At 35.2% G+C, this 17,088-nt stretch overlaps 1 protein-coding gene across 1 annotated transcript in view; it reads right to left on the bottom strand.

Annotated features, from left to right (window-relative positions):
• KIAA0825 (KIAA0825 ortholog) overlaps nucleotides 1–17,088 on the bottom strand; it is a 353,138-nt gene that overhangs the window by 197,297 nt on the left and 138,753 nt on the right. The window contains exons 15-16 of the mRNA XM_045566564.1: nucleotides 7,520–7,699; nucleotides 196–420 (exon numbers count right to left, since the gene is read on the bottom strand). Coding sequence (XP_045422520.1) covers nucleotides 196–420; nucleotides 7,520–7,699 — 405 coding nt within the window. The remainder of the gene's footprint in view (nucleotides 1–195; nucleotides 421–7,519; nucleotides 7,700–17,088) is intronic.

The raw sequence follows: 17,088 nt of genomic DNA on the forward strand, positions 1-17,088 counted from the left end.
TGAGTAATTTTCATTTTTAGTTTCCTTGATCATGTGGCTCATAGTAAAAAATATTAAGGGTCCTAAAGTATACTTGGTGGAAGGAAGATTAATATGGTTCACCAATCTTATAATTTTTAGGATTTTACTTGATGGTATAGCCTAAAAAATTGTTTCTTTTGGGGTGTTTTCTTAAAGAAAAACAAGTATACTTACCTTTGCTTGATTCTTTCCTTCCGCTTTCTTTTGGAATATAATTCCATTCTTTTGGAATGCTCTCACGCAAACAATCAGGAACACGGTGCTTGTGCAGGTTTGTCTCACAGTTTCTCCCACAGGTCATCACAGACACTATCTGCTGTACAATGTCCTTGACGGCGTCCGTCAGTGCCAACCTCAAGCATCGGATGAACTCGGGCTCAGACTCCATGCACCTTGAGACTTTAAAATCAGATGGCATATTATGGTTAGCAAAATCTTGAAATCAGTTGTGCCTTGTTCAACTGGGAATTCAGTTTTACAATCATCTAGTTTAAAGCTGTAGGAAAGGAGAGCTGCTTTTCACCAAGAAATCATATAATTGATGATCAGCCCATAAAACATTTGGGAAAAAAAATGTTTCTTTTTCTTACTAGTAATACAAGGAATGGGAATCAAAATAACAGTAAATAATAGTATTAACTGGTAGTTTTGGACTCTGCTGGTGGGAACATGAATTGTGTGAAGGTCTTAGGTGAAAACTTTGCAGTAATATCAGAAGCTTTAACATTTTACTTATCTGTTGACTCATTCTTTTCTGTAGGATTTAATACTAAAAGAAATTATGAATATGCAAAAGATATAAGGAAAACTTAGAAACAATCTAAATGTCCAATAATAGGTGACTTGTTTAATTAGCTCTGGTATATCTGTCTATACAATAAAGCCATATATTATACAGTAAAAAAAAGTTAGAAAAGAGTATATTAGTTTTATTAAAAAATACATATCTACACACATATAAAATAATTAAAAGATGTACTCTAGGATGTCAATGGTGATTATCAATGACTGACAGGAAGTTGGGTAATTTTTTTCTTTCCTTCTTTTTTCTTCCTTCCCTCTTTCTTTTTTTCCTTCTTTTTTTTAACTTACTTTCTTCCCTCCTGCTATCCTGCCTCCCTGTTGTCTTTCTGATTATATGTATTACCTACAATGAATGTGTATTAGTAGGTATGTGATAAATTCAATAAAAGGGTTTTATTGTTTTTTTTTAATATGACAAGAAAGTCCTGGGACCATCACTTGAATCAATACAGAAAAACACCTATGTGCTTTTTCCCTCATCAAATTCCCAGGTGATATTTCCCAAATGACTCATTCCTCTAACAATAATTTACTGTTAAAACAGCCCTGGTAAAGAAGATCTTGGTGATATCAAATATTAAAAGTGTTATTTTTTAACACAGCACCACCATCAGTTAGGCAAATTGTTGCTGTTTATGGGAATGGTGGACGATATGGTTATCTATTTTTTTGATGATGTTTCAAAACTTGAATTTCTTGAAAGAAACAAAAAAGCCTTTTTCTTGTATCAACAATTAATATGCATTTTTAGCTGAATTCTGGAGCTACGGATTAAATACATCTCAGTTACCTGAAAATTCTAAGAAGTCAGATAATCCTCTATTTCTTTCTGTTAAAATGGTGTGTTTATTCCTTTTAAAATAAAATCAAGAAATTGAAATGATAGAGAAAATAATAGATCTACCTCAAAGGATTACTTAAAAATTAAATGAATTAATTTATGTAAAGTATTTGCAACAGTAACTGGTACATAGTAGATACTATGTAAGTATTAGCTGTTATTATTATTACCTAAGGTAAGAGTTTTTTAGAAAAATTACAATGTTACAGTGTAGGGTTGGCCAATATTCATTTGATGCAGGAGCCTAAAACATCTTGAGCACTAGATACTATAGGAAGAATTAAGCAATATCCACAGATGCCTATAGTATGGATAAGATACAGACAGAGAAGGAAGAAAATGAGAAAGGGGAGATAGTAAGTGAAGGTACAAATGGTCAAGCAGTGCAGTGTTAGAATCATAACAGGAGTTTCTTTTATCAGCCAAATGTTAGAGTGGGTCCCTAGCTTGCCAAAACTCATAGCCTAGAAAGAATACAATGGTACAACGGTAGCCCTAAAGCCTAGCTGCTATAAGCCCAAAATATTAATTCTTGATTATCAGCACAAAAGAGAGAATCAAGAGAAAGGATCATCCAAAATGACAGTAATTTTTATCATTGATTTTTCTGTCATATACAACTTATTTCAGTTTTTCATATTAACTGAAAGAAACATAAAATACAGGTTAAATCATATAATTTAAAAAAGAATCCATGCACCATTACCTAATTAACTTTCTAATATTTCAAATCAACATTAAAAATATGGAAAATTTAATCTAGGAGGGATCCCAGTATCCTCATTTACAGAATGGTGAGTGGAGAGGACAAGGCGGACTGGACAAGATGATATTTATGGTCTCGGTTAATTTGCACCTTCCATGATCTATTTAAAGCTCCTAAGAAGAAAACAACTGATATTTCATAACCAAGTTTATACAAAGTTGATAAGAGCTGTGATTCTACACCTTTCTTTTATAACACAGTAATCAGGAGCCCTTAGAAAGAGAGTGAATTATGGTCCTAAGTCAAGAATGAGCCTTAGGTCTCCAGCAGCAATTCTAAGAATGATATAAACAAGTTTATATATATTTGCATCTTGGTTAAGATACTAATTGTTTATCCTTTTTACCAGTATAATCTTTTGAAGTTTGATAATAACAGTTGTGGCAGGACTTAAAAAAAATTCATTACTTTTATTTTTAAATTTCTGTAATTTAGAAGAATCAGAACAAAGACAATTTAGTGGGAGTTTTTCAGGCTGCCTTTAAGAAAGCTATTATATGCAATAAAGAATAACCTAATTGGGCTTTATAAAAGCAATGGAAATTACATCTGAATGTGTTTCTAAGTAAAAAAGGTTTGGTTTAAATAACTGTTCTATTAATACATTGAATAATCAGGAGTCAATGGAAATAAGGTTTTCCAATAAATTATAAGTAACTGGGGAGTCAAAAGTCAAAAAATTCTTCTATAATTCTTATGATTTTATGCCTTAGGTTTAAATCTGTTATCCATGGTGAGTTGATTTTTGTGAGAGGTGAGAGGTGCAGATCCTGTTTCAGTCTTGTGGCTACCCAATTTTCCCAGCACCATTTATTGAATAGGGATTCTTTTCCCCAGTGTATGTTTTTGTCTGCTTTGTCAAAGATCAGATGGCAATATGAGGATGGTTTTATATCTGGGTTCTCTGTTCTGATCCATTGGTCTATGTCTGTTAAAAAGCTTCTGCACTGCCAAGGAAACAATCATTGGAACAAATAGACAACCTACAGGATGGGAGAAAATATTTGCCTGCTATACATCCAATAAAGGGCTGATAACTAGAATCTATAAAGAACTCAAGCAAATCAGCAAGAAAAAAATCAAACAACTCCATTAAAAAGTGTACAAAAGACATGAACAGAAACTTTTCAAAAGAAGGTAGACTAATGGCCAACAAACATGAAAAAAACGCTCAACATCTCTAATCATCAGGGAAATGCAAATCAGAACCACAATGAGCTATCACTTATTTCCAGTGTAAATGGCTTTTATCAAAAAGTCCCAAAACAAAAAATATGAGTGTGGATGCAGAGAGATAGGAGAATTGACTGCAAAGGGGAAGAAAGAACCTTTGGAGATGACAGAAATGTTCTACATCTTTATTGGGATGTTGTCATACAGGTTTTTATGTTGCTCAAACATATTGAACTCTTCACTTGAAATGAGTGGATTTTATTGTATGTAAATTATACCTCAATAAATTTTTTTTAAGTTTTTTTAAGTGGTTTATAAATAAAAGGACTAGATGGATGACTAAATATTAGGTTGGTATAAAAGTAATTGCAGTTTTAGCATTGTTGAAATTTGCCATTTGATATTGGAATACATTCTAATAAAGCACAGATTTTTATGCCACAGGAATAAACAAACTTATTTCTCATTGGCAAAAATGTGTTGATTGTAATGGTTCCTATTTTGACTAATAAAGATGCGTTTGAGCCTAGTTATAATGATTTAAAATTCATAGTCCAGAACCGCAATTACTTTTGCACCAACCTAATATTATAAAAGGCTTAGAAATGGCTACAATGTAGAACAGTCTTCCAACTTTTGAAAGTTTACACTTAAAATCTATCCACATTATTCTGCAGGTATTTTATGTAGGTTATAGAGAAAGTCACTGTGCCCAGTATAAAGGTAAACCACTGTAAACTAATTTTAGCAACAATAAAACAACACAGCACATACATGCATTCTCAAGAGCTCTTCTTTAAAGCCCTTTATGAGGCTGAGGAGGATGAGTAGAGAACCAAAGTGGAAAATTTGGATCTCAACGTTTAATTGGGAAATCGTGCTAAGTCGTTGAAAACTTTCTTCCCAAAGGCAGTGAGAGTTAATAAAACTGATTCAGAAAACAAAAGTAAACCCAATGCCCTATCAAGAAGCCAAGTGAACAATACTTGTTGGGTATATTACTATTAATATAATATTAAATGGGGCACTTTTGAGAATATCTTCCTCATTTATAAGCCTGTTTTGGCATTGTCTTAAAGACCAGCTGAGGTAATTTATGCTTTGATATTTTCATTTACCCAGCTGAAGACTGTTTGATCTACTTTGAAGACATGGGCCTGCAATGATCATTACCAAGTCTGTTTCTTACAGAGTACATTGGCCTTTGAAATGCCCACGTTAGGTCCCTAACTTAATTATTTTTGGTATGTCTATCTTTTGTAGTGATCTTTTTTAATGAGTATTTTCATTCTCGTTTTCCCACAACAAGACTAAATTTTCTCAAAAAATTCAGCCTAATGGAAAAAAAAATAAATAAATGAAGAGAAATAACATGGCCCTTGAGTCAGGAGATCTGATTTCTTGTTCTGTGTGCAACCTCATTGGTGGACAATCTTAGCAAGTCTCTTTACATCTCCAACCCTGGTTTACTCAGCAATAACATGAGGATACTGACTACTTCATCTTTGCCTATCTATGTAAAATGATAAGACTGTGATATTTTATGCATAAGGTATATACTAAGATCATTAACAGTGATTCAGCAGGAGGAAACTATACCAGTGAGGTTTATAAATAATGTACTGCACTTGACCTGGGATAGGTTAATTATATTTACTGAAGCATAGCTCTATTAGTGGTAAAATGCAAATATTGTGGGATTATGATTATGTGTTTCAGCTATATTTCTTTTAAGCATATTATATTTTCAAGTTAAATAAAAGTCATTTGTTATGAATTAATATATTGTATTTTCTTATCAGGGCTTTTTAAATAACCATGATTGCTAACAGAAGAAAAAAAAAAACTTTTGGAAAGACCTAAATGGGAGAGAAAAGACAAAGGTAAAGACCCACTGCAGGTCTCAGGTTCCAGAGAATATTTGAGATCCAAACAATAACTGTTAATGTTTATGGAGAAACCACTAGTACAAAGGCCAAGAATGTTTCACTCATTTGAAGTTCTGCCCCTTTAAGCCTTCCACATAACTCAGGCTCTATGCATATGTGTAATACCTGTTTCTAGAGACTCCTTTGACCCTGTGGTGAAGGGTTTGCTCCAGATATAGAGGAAGAGAGGACAAATTAGGAGCAAACAACTGTTCTACTTTCTCTTGCCAGCAGCCCATTGATACCTTCTAGGTTATTTTCAGTACAGTTTTGTGCTGAATGGTTCAAGAACTTAAGCATTGAAGGACAAATAGTGGTTGGAGCGTGTCACTGATTCTTTACAGTCTTGTGAGAGAATACTGCTCTTTCTTCCCCAGAAACAACCTAAAATTGCAGAGGGTGGTGGGGCTTTCAAAGTTTTTTTCTTTTAATTCAATAAAGACTATATCAGAAGCACAAGCAGCTTCTAATTCAGTCTTTTTACCTATAAATCTGTCCCTCCTTTGGGAAAACAGGGAGCAATGAGGGAATGCATGGAAACTAGGAGATAACATTTTATTTTATTTATTTATTTATTTTTTTTATTTTTTATTTATTTATTTTTTTTTTGAGACAGAGTCTCACTTTGTTGCCTGGGCTAGAGTGAGTGCCATGGCATCAGCCTAGCTCACAGCAACCTCAGACTCCTGGGCTTAAGCAATCCTACTGCCTCAGCCTCCTGAGTAGCTGGGACTACAGGCATGTGCCACCATGCCCGGCTAATTTTTTCTATATATATTTTTAGTTGTCCAGATAATTTTTATTTCTATTTTTAGTAGAGACGGGGTCTCGCTCAGGCTGGTCTCGAACTCCTGACCTCGAGCGATCCACCCACCTTGGCCTCCCAGAGTGCTAGGATTACAGGCGTGAGCCACCGCGCCCGGCTGGAGATAACATTTTAAATGAAGATAATTATTACAGAAACTTTAAGTGATGGATTTAGATTTTTGACATCATTACATAAAGTTATCTATTGCTATTTTGCAGGGATAATGACCAAGAGAAGATGAAACAGAATGACTTTAAAATAGCTAAATTGATATTCAAATAATATCTAGAGGATAGTCAAAAAGTCCAGTAGGAAAGAAACCATGATTTTGAGCCAGATAGATCTTTTCTATGGAGCCTAGCAAATATTTTATGAAAATGCTGCTCCCACAGCAGTATATAAGAAAGCTCATAAGGTGAAAGCTAAATGTAAATGATAGAAATGACTAATGGAAAAATAGGATAATGATAATAATTATTGTCTAAGTTCTCATCCTTTGTTTTCCTAAGACATTAAGTTTAGAGACATAAAGGCAGGACATAAAGGATAAAACAATGTGAGAATCTTTACACTGGCCTGAAGATGCGACAATCCATCAAAACTTCCTGTTCAAATATACAGCATGCACTGTCTTTAACATCCCTTGTAGCTGAAGGCAGAGGAACAATACAGATGGGGAAAACATATTATCCCCCAAAGAATCACAGGACATGCTTGCCTTATACAGAGAGGCACTATGATCATGATAATAAATACCTTATATATTTGAAGGACATAGACCAATAGTTTTGTCCATCAGTTTGTTGAATGAATGCACCTGAGTATAGCAAAATACTTTTCACATTTTGCCAATGTCTTATATGCTAACTAGCAAAACATAATCTGTGCTAAATATTAAATTAAATTTTTATGATAGAACATTCCCTAATTAATTTAAAAAAAAAGAAAATCCTTTCTCCTCAACCTCCTCCTCACCTCGTCCCAAAGTATATTAAATTTGACAGGAACTAATCACTCATAGTTCCCTTCAGAAGCTTTTATACTGAAAGAATGTCAGGTAAACTTTTACAAACAACAAATTCAGCAAAACTGATCGCAATAAAACTTCTAAAATATCTTTAAAGGCATATTTAAGTATCTATATAACACGTCTTTTACAAATAGTAACTTTCTCATACCTGGAATGTTGTATAAAAAGTCCCATAAGTTTTCTTCTTCCACGTAGCTCACAAAAATATTTCCAAATATTTGTGGAGAAAAGTTGCAATGGGACAGTACTTTAAAGATGGCTTCCATCAAGTTGGTTCCTTGGTTCAGATTATTTTCTGTATCAGAAACTTGTTCTTGAAAGGTATGTTCTTGAAAAGAATCAAGATTTAGTAAGGTATCAGTGAAGGTGATTAAATTTTTATCACTTACCCTAGCATAACATTATGAAAATGTATTTGATTAATATTTGCATAATAAAAGAAATACCACATTCTTTCAGATCAATGGTCCATCTAACTCAGTATTGTTTCTGAGATACCTGTGGATATTTATGGGAAAAAAAATGTGAGAAGGACCACAATGATATCCCTTCAAAGGGCAATGCTAGTTTCCTTGTATGTTGGAATTCTTCTTTCTCTTAAGGAAAATGTTTTGTTTCTTTTTCACATTTAAAAATAATACACATTCATTCTAAAAATTGTAAAACAAAATCCAAACAACCAAATAAACTGAAATTATGCCATAGGAAAAGTTACATTTGTGGTGTTCTCAGAATTATGCTATCAATTCTATAAATAAATTGATGAATGTTTCTTAACACCATAGACCCTGTCATTTCAGAAAGAACAAGTTTATCAATTGGTTCTTTGATAAAAATCATATAAGGAATTCCACAAAGATGGGGCCATTTCAATTGCCCTTTTCAACCCTCTCCTGGCTCCATTATGGCTTCCTCAAAGATCAGTAATCAGAAGTATCTGTACTAGTGCATTTATTGGCTGGATGGAAAGGTAAAATAATAACTTCTATTTGCATAATAAGCATGATATATCTAGCATCATAATAAGCAAAATTATTTATTGAATTAAAGATAATAACAACTCATATATTGCCTTTCATATTTTAATTATCTTCAATAAATATAATCTAGAGTATTTTCAAATGAACACATTGCTTTATTTTTGCTCATTTAGAAGCTCATCAATTTTATGTTTCCTCTTGATAATTTCATTTCTGTGATTTTATTTTCATCATCTAGAAGAGCCCACTGTTATCTACAAACTAAGAAATAGCACCATAGACTTTATGCAGAAAACATTTATTGGGTTTGCTTGTTACTATCCATTTTCTTTCTTTTTTAAACAAGTTAGTTTTCCTTTAGCAAGCTATCTTTGCTCCTACCTGTATCCCTTGCTCCCCTCAACACACACATTTAGTTTATTTGGGTTGAGTGAAGCTGACTTCATCATCTAGGGTAGGCACATGACCAAGGCCTGGCCAATCAGAGCATGACACCTCCTATCAACAGTGATTAGTTCAGGAATGGGCAGGTAACTAATGAGAACCTTCCTCAGGATTTTTTGCTGGAACTATTGGTAAAGCAGTGTTCTCTTTCCACTGGGGTTACTAAGCTGGTAAGGACTGGGCTGAAAATTGCTGAGGGCCATTTGGGGGAGAACTTGAATAAGAATGAATTTGTTACAGTCAGAAGCAAGAACTCAGAGATGAAAAGAAGATTCCTGATGGATGACCCTGTTTGAGGACCTGGATCCATCAATGCATGTATATTTATATCAGCTGGTCTGATAAATTTCCCTTTTGGGTTAATCCAGGCTAATTTGGATTTCTTCACTTGTGATCTAAAGGGTCTTGACTTTTCCATCAAGCATAAAATGAATGTTAAATGGCAAACATTCTTAATCTAGGCATTCATAATTTCATTTTTTTTAATCCAAAGAGTCTCTGCAGTTCTCTCTTCCTTCCCCTCCTTCCAATTCATCTTGTGTGCAATTATCAGTTATCTCTCATGTCATCCCCATGTTTAAACCTTCCCCTGTTCCTCCACTTTGTTAAAAGTTCCTTAGCCTGATTGATAATCAAGAGTTTCCACAATCTTTTCCCAAATTATGTTCCAATCTCCAAACATCTGTTCTACCCAGAAGAGTTTATTTGCTGTTCCTTGTTAAGGTGCCCTCCCATCTCCTTTTCTTTGTCCATGGCATTTCATCAAACTAGAATGTTCTCCTCCAATAAAATTCCCATGATGTAATCAGTCGATCAATCAACTGATTAATGGACTGCTTACTATGTGTCAGTCATTGCACCAGATGCTGGGGCCTTCGCTTTCCAGGGATTTACTGACTGTGTATATGTGTGTATGTGTGTTTGTTGGGGGAAGGGATGACAGACAAGTAATCATCACAGCAATGTAATGATAAACAGAGTGGACCATGTATCCTGGTTTTCTTGGGGCAGTCCTGGTTTATGTCTGTTGTCCTGGAGTAATTAGGAGCAGTAGCCTCTTTCACTCTTAAAAATGTCCCAGTTTGGATGATAAATTATTTGATCACCTAGATCATGAAAATCAAATCACAGAAATGAAATTATCAAGAGGAAACATAAAATTGATAAGCTAATAAATGAGCAAGAATAAAGAAATGTATTCATTCGAAAATACTCTAGATTATATTTATTGAAGATAATTAAAATATGAAAGGCAAGATATGAGTTGTTATTATCTTTAATTCCATACATACTTTTGCTTATTATGATACTTAAGGCACTGTGCACATTCAGAGGATGACGCGTCACATTTTTTCAGAGAACATGGAGAAGATCATGTCTCAGCAAGGAGTAGAAATTTATCAGCATGACAAGGTTGAGGCCGGGGGTACTTTCCAGAAAGACAGAAGAGTTGGTGTAACGGTGAGAAGACAGGCAGCTGCTGGTGTGATGGGAGATGGGAGGTGAAGCTAGACAATAACAGAGCGTGAGTAATCTAGAGCTCTCTGAATCGTGCAGTGGCAATGCAGGTGGGGAAGATGAGATGGATGGGAGGAATGGTTAGAATAAAAATATTGAGTATTAGCATTTCTACTACTACAGAAATGTGTCGAGATACTTCAATAAAATTTTATTTTTTTATTTTTATTTCTATTTTCCTTTGTCACAGACTAAAGTAGTTTATTTCTATTTACTTGCCTCAGGGATTTCTGCTGTTTGAAAAGCACAAATAGACTGAAGTCAGTTGCCCTCCTAGACTTAAACATAAAAAGAAGAAGAAAAGCTAAATCTACGGAATAGTTATTAGCTTGAACTACTTAAAATAGCCATTCCTTATAGGCCAAAAAAGGTAAAATATTGGCAGTACCATATGATTTCCAGTGGAATCATAATTGTTTGGGCAGGACGACAGGGAAGAGAGAGAGAGACAGAGAGAGAGAGAGAGAGAGAGAGAGAGAGACAGAGAGGAAATGCTCTGGGCCAAGGGAGAGAAACCTCTGGATCTGCAAGGCAGAACACCTGCATCCGCTCTCTGGCAATGCTCAGGGAGGCTTGTCTGGGTGAGGCACAGAAGGAAGTTAGATCCCTGACACAGGCTCATGTAAGCCACACCCGACTGCTGCACTTGGAGGGACCACTTGGACAGAGATAAAGGGTATCTCTGCAGTAACTAGGGTGGTCAGCTAACTGCTGAGCAATAAAGCCTCCCAGGGACCTCTGCATCCCCCTGGGGATAAAGGTAGGAGCCTCAAGAATACCTAGGGTTAAGCGTCCTACAAACCAAATAGGATGGGGCTCAGAATACTCATGATGTTGATTTGAAGACAATAAATGATTTTGATGTTTCTTACACATCCGAATTTATGTATTGAGATTTACACAAGCTCCATAAAAGTAAAGTACTTACTATATGCCAAGTAGCACATAAGCTGCTTTATGTCTCATTTCATCTTCAAAATACTCTATGGAACAGATGCTGATTATCCCAGTTTTACAGATGTACAAAATAAGATTAATAGAAATTAAGTAACTTGTCCCAAGGTCACAAAGATAGTAAGAATTTGTCTGTGCTGTTTGCATTATACTATAATCCCAAATTCCTCAAAGCCTGCTTTGACATTTTATTGACAGTTCATCTCTGAATGCCAAGCACTCAGTCCAAATCAGGTATTTGGTACATGGTGATGTATTGCCTTATGGCAAAATTCTTTAATTTCACGTAGCATTCTATTTAATACATTTTCACATACATTAGCTTATTGCATCTCTAGTACTATTCTATTACATGACTTTCTATTGATGTGCATCTTATCTTCAGGTATCTCCCAACAGCACCGGGAACAGTGCTACATGTTTAACTAATGTTTTAATACTAAAGAAGGGAGGAAAGGAGAAAGAAATAGATCTCTTGAGTATGTTTTGTTAGGTTTTGGTCCACCTAGAAATTGACTTTTTGGAATGGCGCGTAATTACCTCCTAGTTATAACCTTCCAAGATTTTTCCTCCCAAGCCTCATCCTCCCTATACCCACTATATCCTTTCTTTACATCTACTCATTTGAAACCCTCTTCTCTCTTGACTTTCTCATGACTGTGCTCAAATCTTGGTTTCAGAGTGCCTTTTTGGCATATCTTTTCTGGTAGCTCTTTCTCTCTTAATATCGTATAGGGGTTGGCAATTTTTTTCTATAAAGGGTCAGATAGTAAATACTGTATGTTTTACAAGCCATTGGTCTTGTCTCAAACTACTCAACTCTGCCCTTGGAGCACAAAAGCAGCCATAGACAATACCTAAGTGAAGGGTAAGACTATGCTGGAATAAAACTGTATTCAAAAAAAAAAAAACCAAAACTGGCGAGAGGAAGGAGAGGGGCATTTGGCTCACGGGGGCTCCCCCAGAAACTTGGCCTTAGCCTTCTTCCAGCCCCACTGCTTTACACTTGGCTTAGCAATTTCCTTATCCTTTGATGTCAAAGACCCCTTTTATGCAGAAGTTTCCAAATTATCCATCTCTGGCTCTGACTTTATCTTTCAGCTCCTTGCTGTGTTCCCCATTTCAGTCTAGAACATCACCATCTTCTGCTCATGTCCAGGCTCAATGCTATAGCAATATTTATTTCTTCTCTGAATTGTTAGATGTAATAAATATATCCCCTGCCCGTACCCTCTTTCTGTCTTGAATCAAATGTTCATTTTTGCCCGTTCTCTGTTTCTAACAGTATGTATACAGTTTAGGTTTTCTTTACCTCTTATTTGAACCAAAACACTTCCCAGAACGTACATTAAATCTAAACTGTGTCTGCCTTTTAAAGTCCTTCTTATGCCTTACATAACCCGACTTATTATTTTCTCTTTCCCCCAAGATTCCAAGATAATTTCTACTTTGAACCTCCTCGTTCATCATCTAATAAAGCCTGGCTGGAGAGCAACCCTCAGCAGATTCCAGATGTTTCTAATTCCGTGCCCTAGACACCTGTTGAAAACCAATCCCTTCACCAAGTGCTTATCCACAAACACTGTTTTTCCTTAGTTTTTGAATTTCTTACACTATTGGGATATTCTTCTTGGGCTCTCTTTCATTCTTATATTCCCTTATTTCTTTCAAGAAGACTCAGATATAGTTTTATTATTTCAACCTGTTTTTTAAGTCCTGATGGGGTTCAGGACACACTATCACAAAGTGTGGCCCCTTGGCATTTGAGAAAACAGCAGAAGCAGCAAAGTCTCTCCGACCTTCTCCCTCCCTTTTTCCCTGAAGCAGGCCAAAAAAGAATTCTCTGACTTTCCTCTAAAGCAGCTCATAAGACCCTCATTCCAGGGGTGCCCTCCCAACACCTGGAAGAAAGTAATGCCCTTACCTCTGAAGACACAGGGACACAGAGAAGAATTTGAACAAACAGGTCTTGCAAAGTTCCCTCCAGTTTATTGCCATTAGATCACACCCCCTTTGTCCCATCATACTTCTGCACAACTGTCCACTCTCCATCAAACCTAAGCATAAAAATACAGAGGTTTCTCTGTTTCTTTGGGTCTTTATTTCCAAAGGCTTTCATGTCATATAACATTTATATGAAATACATTTGTGTGCTTTTCTCTTGTTAATCTATCTTTTATTATAGGTGCCTCAGCTATGAACCTTGTGATGGGTGAAGAAGGATATTATTTCTTCTCCCCTACAGTCCCTTTCCTTTTCCTCCAAATGTAGGTCTAGCCTCTTCCTTTTCCTTTCCTTCTGCCTTCTGGACTAGACATTTGTTTTTCCAATACAAAATCCTTCAGATGTATCTTTTTGAGGTCTTTAGTAGTGAAAGAGTTAAAAATCAATGAGTTCTAGATCTGCCTAAAGTAGCCATTATTCAAACAAACGTCATCCACTTTGCTTTCCTCAATCAATAATTTTACCCAATGGGTATTTTCCTATTAGAGCAACATCTAACCGACCCCTGGACTCTCATATTGTCCTCCTTATTAATATGAGTCACATTTCTAGTGTCTCCCCTTTCCTCATTCTCCTTGCACTAAGGAAAAAGAAATGACTCATCTGAGGGGTGAGTTTGGGGAGAGGAACTAGACATGCTTGCCTTAGCCCAGTTTATCTTTTCTCCTTTTGGGGTTTGCCTGACTGCAAGGGGTTGCATTCTGGCCTGACCTCCTCTCTATTAAGGTCTATTAGGGCATGCTCTGCCACTGTAAGAGTCCTGTGGTTTCCACCTCTCTGGTGGCTTGGGGAGTGTTAAGTGGGGACCTGGGGTGGGGGTTGGAGGGATGGGGAGATCAGCTTAATTCTGGAGAACAGTGTTGGCAAGCTACATACTTAAAGCCATATTCTCTGATCCAGGTTTTACCAGTAAAAATACCAGTAAATCTGCTACTTTAAATTTCATTTGCCTTTTCCTTTATCAAATGTTTTATATTATATATTATGTAAACAAATATAAGATTTGAAAACAGATTGTCTTTTCATAACACTGAAGGGTCCTTTTCACTGAGATATTACTTTAAACTCCTTTTGAGAATTTTAACTTGCTGATGCTTCCAAAGAAGGGTTGTATCAGACAAGGAACTCAGCTACCAACCAGTAGCATCTACTGCTACTAAAGATTTACACACCCACGGTGCACTAGCACTGCTTTCCCAGCCTGCTTAATTTTTACTTTCTGCTTTCTACGAGAATGTTGTTAATGACAAGCTCCTGCTGAGTCATTAAAGTGGGTTTGGCAGCCATGCTCCAGAAGAGTGTGCCACGAGCTCGGGGACTCTGAATTAACCAGCCACTAACGAGCATCCCTCACTAAAGGGAAGAGCCTGAGAGACTCACTTTCAACACAGGTATTAAACAAAAAGTACAAGAATAGAAAATATAGCATACAAAATAACTCAAAACCTAAAACACCAGGCCAATAAATTAAAACCCTAGAAAAAAAAGGTAGAGTACCACATGAAAATTATTTCAAGGAAACACTAAATTTGAATGTCACAGTCTGGTTCACTATGAAAATTCATAAGAATAAAATTGAAACCTGATTTGAAAATTAGTTTAATAATATTGTACTTTGTCATAGAAAAGGCTAACAATAAATAAAAAGACCTGTCATTTATTTATAAACTTTCCATTACAGATATGACTTGATGTCACATAGAGAGGCCAAGATGAATGTGAACAAACAGGTCTTGCTAAGTTCCCTGCAATTTATTACTATTAGATTATACCCTTTTCTCTTCCAATCATACTTCCACATGATTTTTCATAAAAACACACAGTTGTCATTGTGTCTTTGTGTCTTCATTTCTAAAGGCTCCTGTGTCACATAAAACTTACATTAAATATATACATTCTTTTCCTCAGCACATGGAACATCCTCCAGGATAGACCATATGTTATATATGTTAGGACACAAAACAAGTTTCAATAAATTCTTAAAAATCAAAATCATATCAAGTATCTTCTGAGACCACAATGGAGTAAAACTAGAAATCAATAACAAGAGGAACTTTGAAAACTGTAAAAATATATTGAAATGAAACATGCTCCTGAATGACCATTGAGTCAAGGAAGAAATTATAGAAGAATTAAAAAAAATTTTTGAAACAAATCAAAATTGAAACACAATATACCAAAATCTATGGATGCAGAAAGCAGTGTTAAGAGGGCAGTTTATAGCAAAAAGCACTTGCAACCAAAAAGTATAAAGATTTCGAATAAATAATCTATTGATGTACCTTAAGGAACTAGAAAAGCAAGAACAAACAAAACTCAAAATTAGGAGGAAAGGAATGATAAAAATCAGAGCAGAACTAAATGAAATAGAGTCTTAAAAAATAATACTAAGAATTAACAACATGAAAAGCTGGTGTTTTGAAAAAATAAAATTGATAAACTACTTGCTAGGCTAACCAAAAAAGAAAAAGAGAAATGACTTGAATAAAATTAGAAATGAAAAAAGAAGACATTACAACTGATAGCACAGAAATACAAGAGATCATCAAAGACTATTATGAACAAGTATACTCAAACAAACTGAAAACCAAGAGGAAATAGATAAATTCCTAGAAACATACAACCTACCAAGATTGAATCAGGAAGAAATGAAAAACTTGAACAGATCAATAACAAGTAACAAAATCAAAGTAGTAATAAAAAGTCTCCAAAGAAAGAAAAGTCCAGGACCAAATGGCTTCACTGCTGAATTCTATCAAACTTTCTGAGAAGAAATAACACCAAATTATCCTTAAACTATTCCAAAAAATTGAAGAGGATGGAATTCTCCCTAACTCATTCTATAAGGCCAGCATTACACTTATACCAAAACCAGACAAGGACACTATCACTACAAAAAACTACGGATCAATGTAGTTCATCCCTGATGAACATAGACACAAAAATTTTCAACAAAGTACTAGCAAATCAAATCCAACAGCACATCAAACAAACAAACAAAAACACCACAAAACACCATGATCAAGTAAGATTTGTTCCAGATATGCAAGGATGGTTCAACATATGCAAATCAATAAACATGACACACGACATCAACAGAATAAAGGACAAAAACCATATCCATAAGGTCATCTCAATAGATACAGGAAAAGCATTTGATAAAATTCAACATCCCTTTGTGAAAAACACTCTCAACAAATTAGGTACCGAAGGAACATACCTCAACATAATGAAGGTCATGTATGACCAACCCACAGCTAACATCATACTGAATGGGGAAAAGCCAAAAGCCTTTCCTCTAAGAACTGGAAAAAGACAAGGATGCCCACTTTCAACACTTGTATTTAACATAGTACTGGCAGTCCTGGCCACAGCAATAAGGCAAGGGAAAAAAATAAAAGGTAACTAAATTGGAAAAAAATAAGTCAAACTGTCTCTCTTTGTTGATGATGTGGTCTTATATCCAGAAAAACCTAAATACGCCACCAAAAACTCTTAGATCTGATAAATTTGGTAAAGTTGCAGAACATAAAATAAACATACAAAAATCAGTAGCATTTCCATACACTAATAATAAACCAGCTAAGAAAGATATCAAAAGGAAATCCCATTTACAATAGCTAACAAAAAATATAAAATACCTAGGAGTAAATTTAATGAAAGCAGTGAAAGATCTCTGCAAGGAATACTACACACCACTGGTGAAAGAAACTGAAAAAGACACAAGGAAATGACAAGCCATCCCATGCTCATGGATTGGAAGAATTCATATTGTTAAAATGATCATATGCAAAAAACACTCTACAGACTCAATGCA

Source organism: Lemur catta, chromosome 12, assembly GCF_020740605.2.
Source record: "Lemur catta isolate mLemCat1 chromosome 12, mLemCat1.pri, whole genome shotgun sequence".
NCBI lineage: Eukaryota > Metazoa > Chordata > Mammalia > Primates > Lemuridae > Lemur > Lemur catta.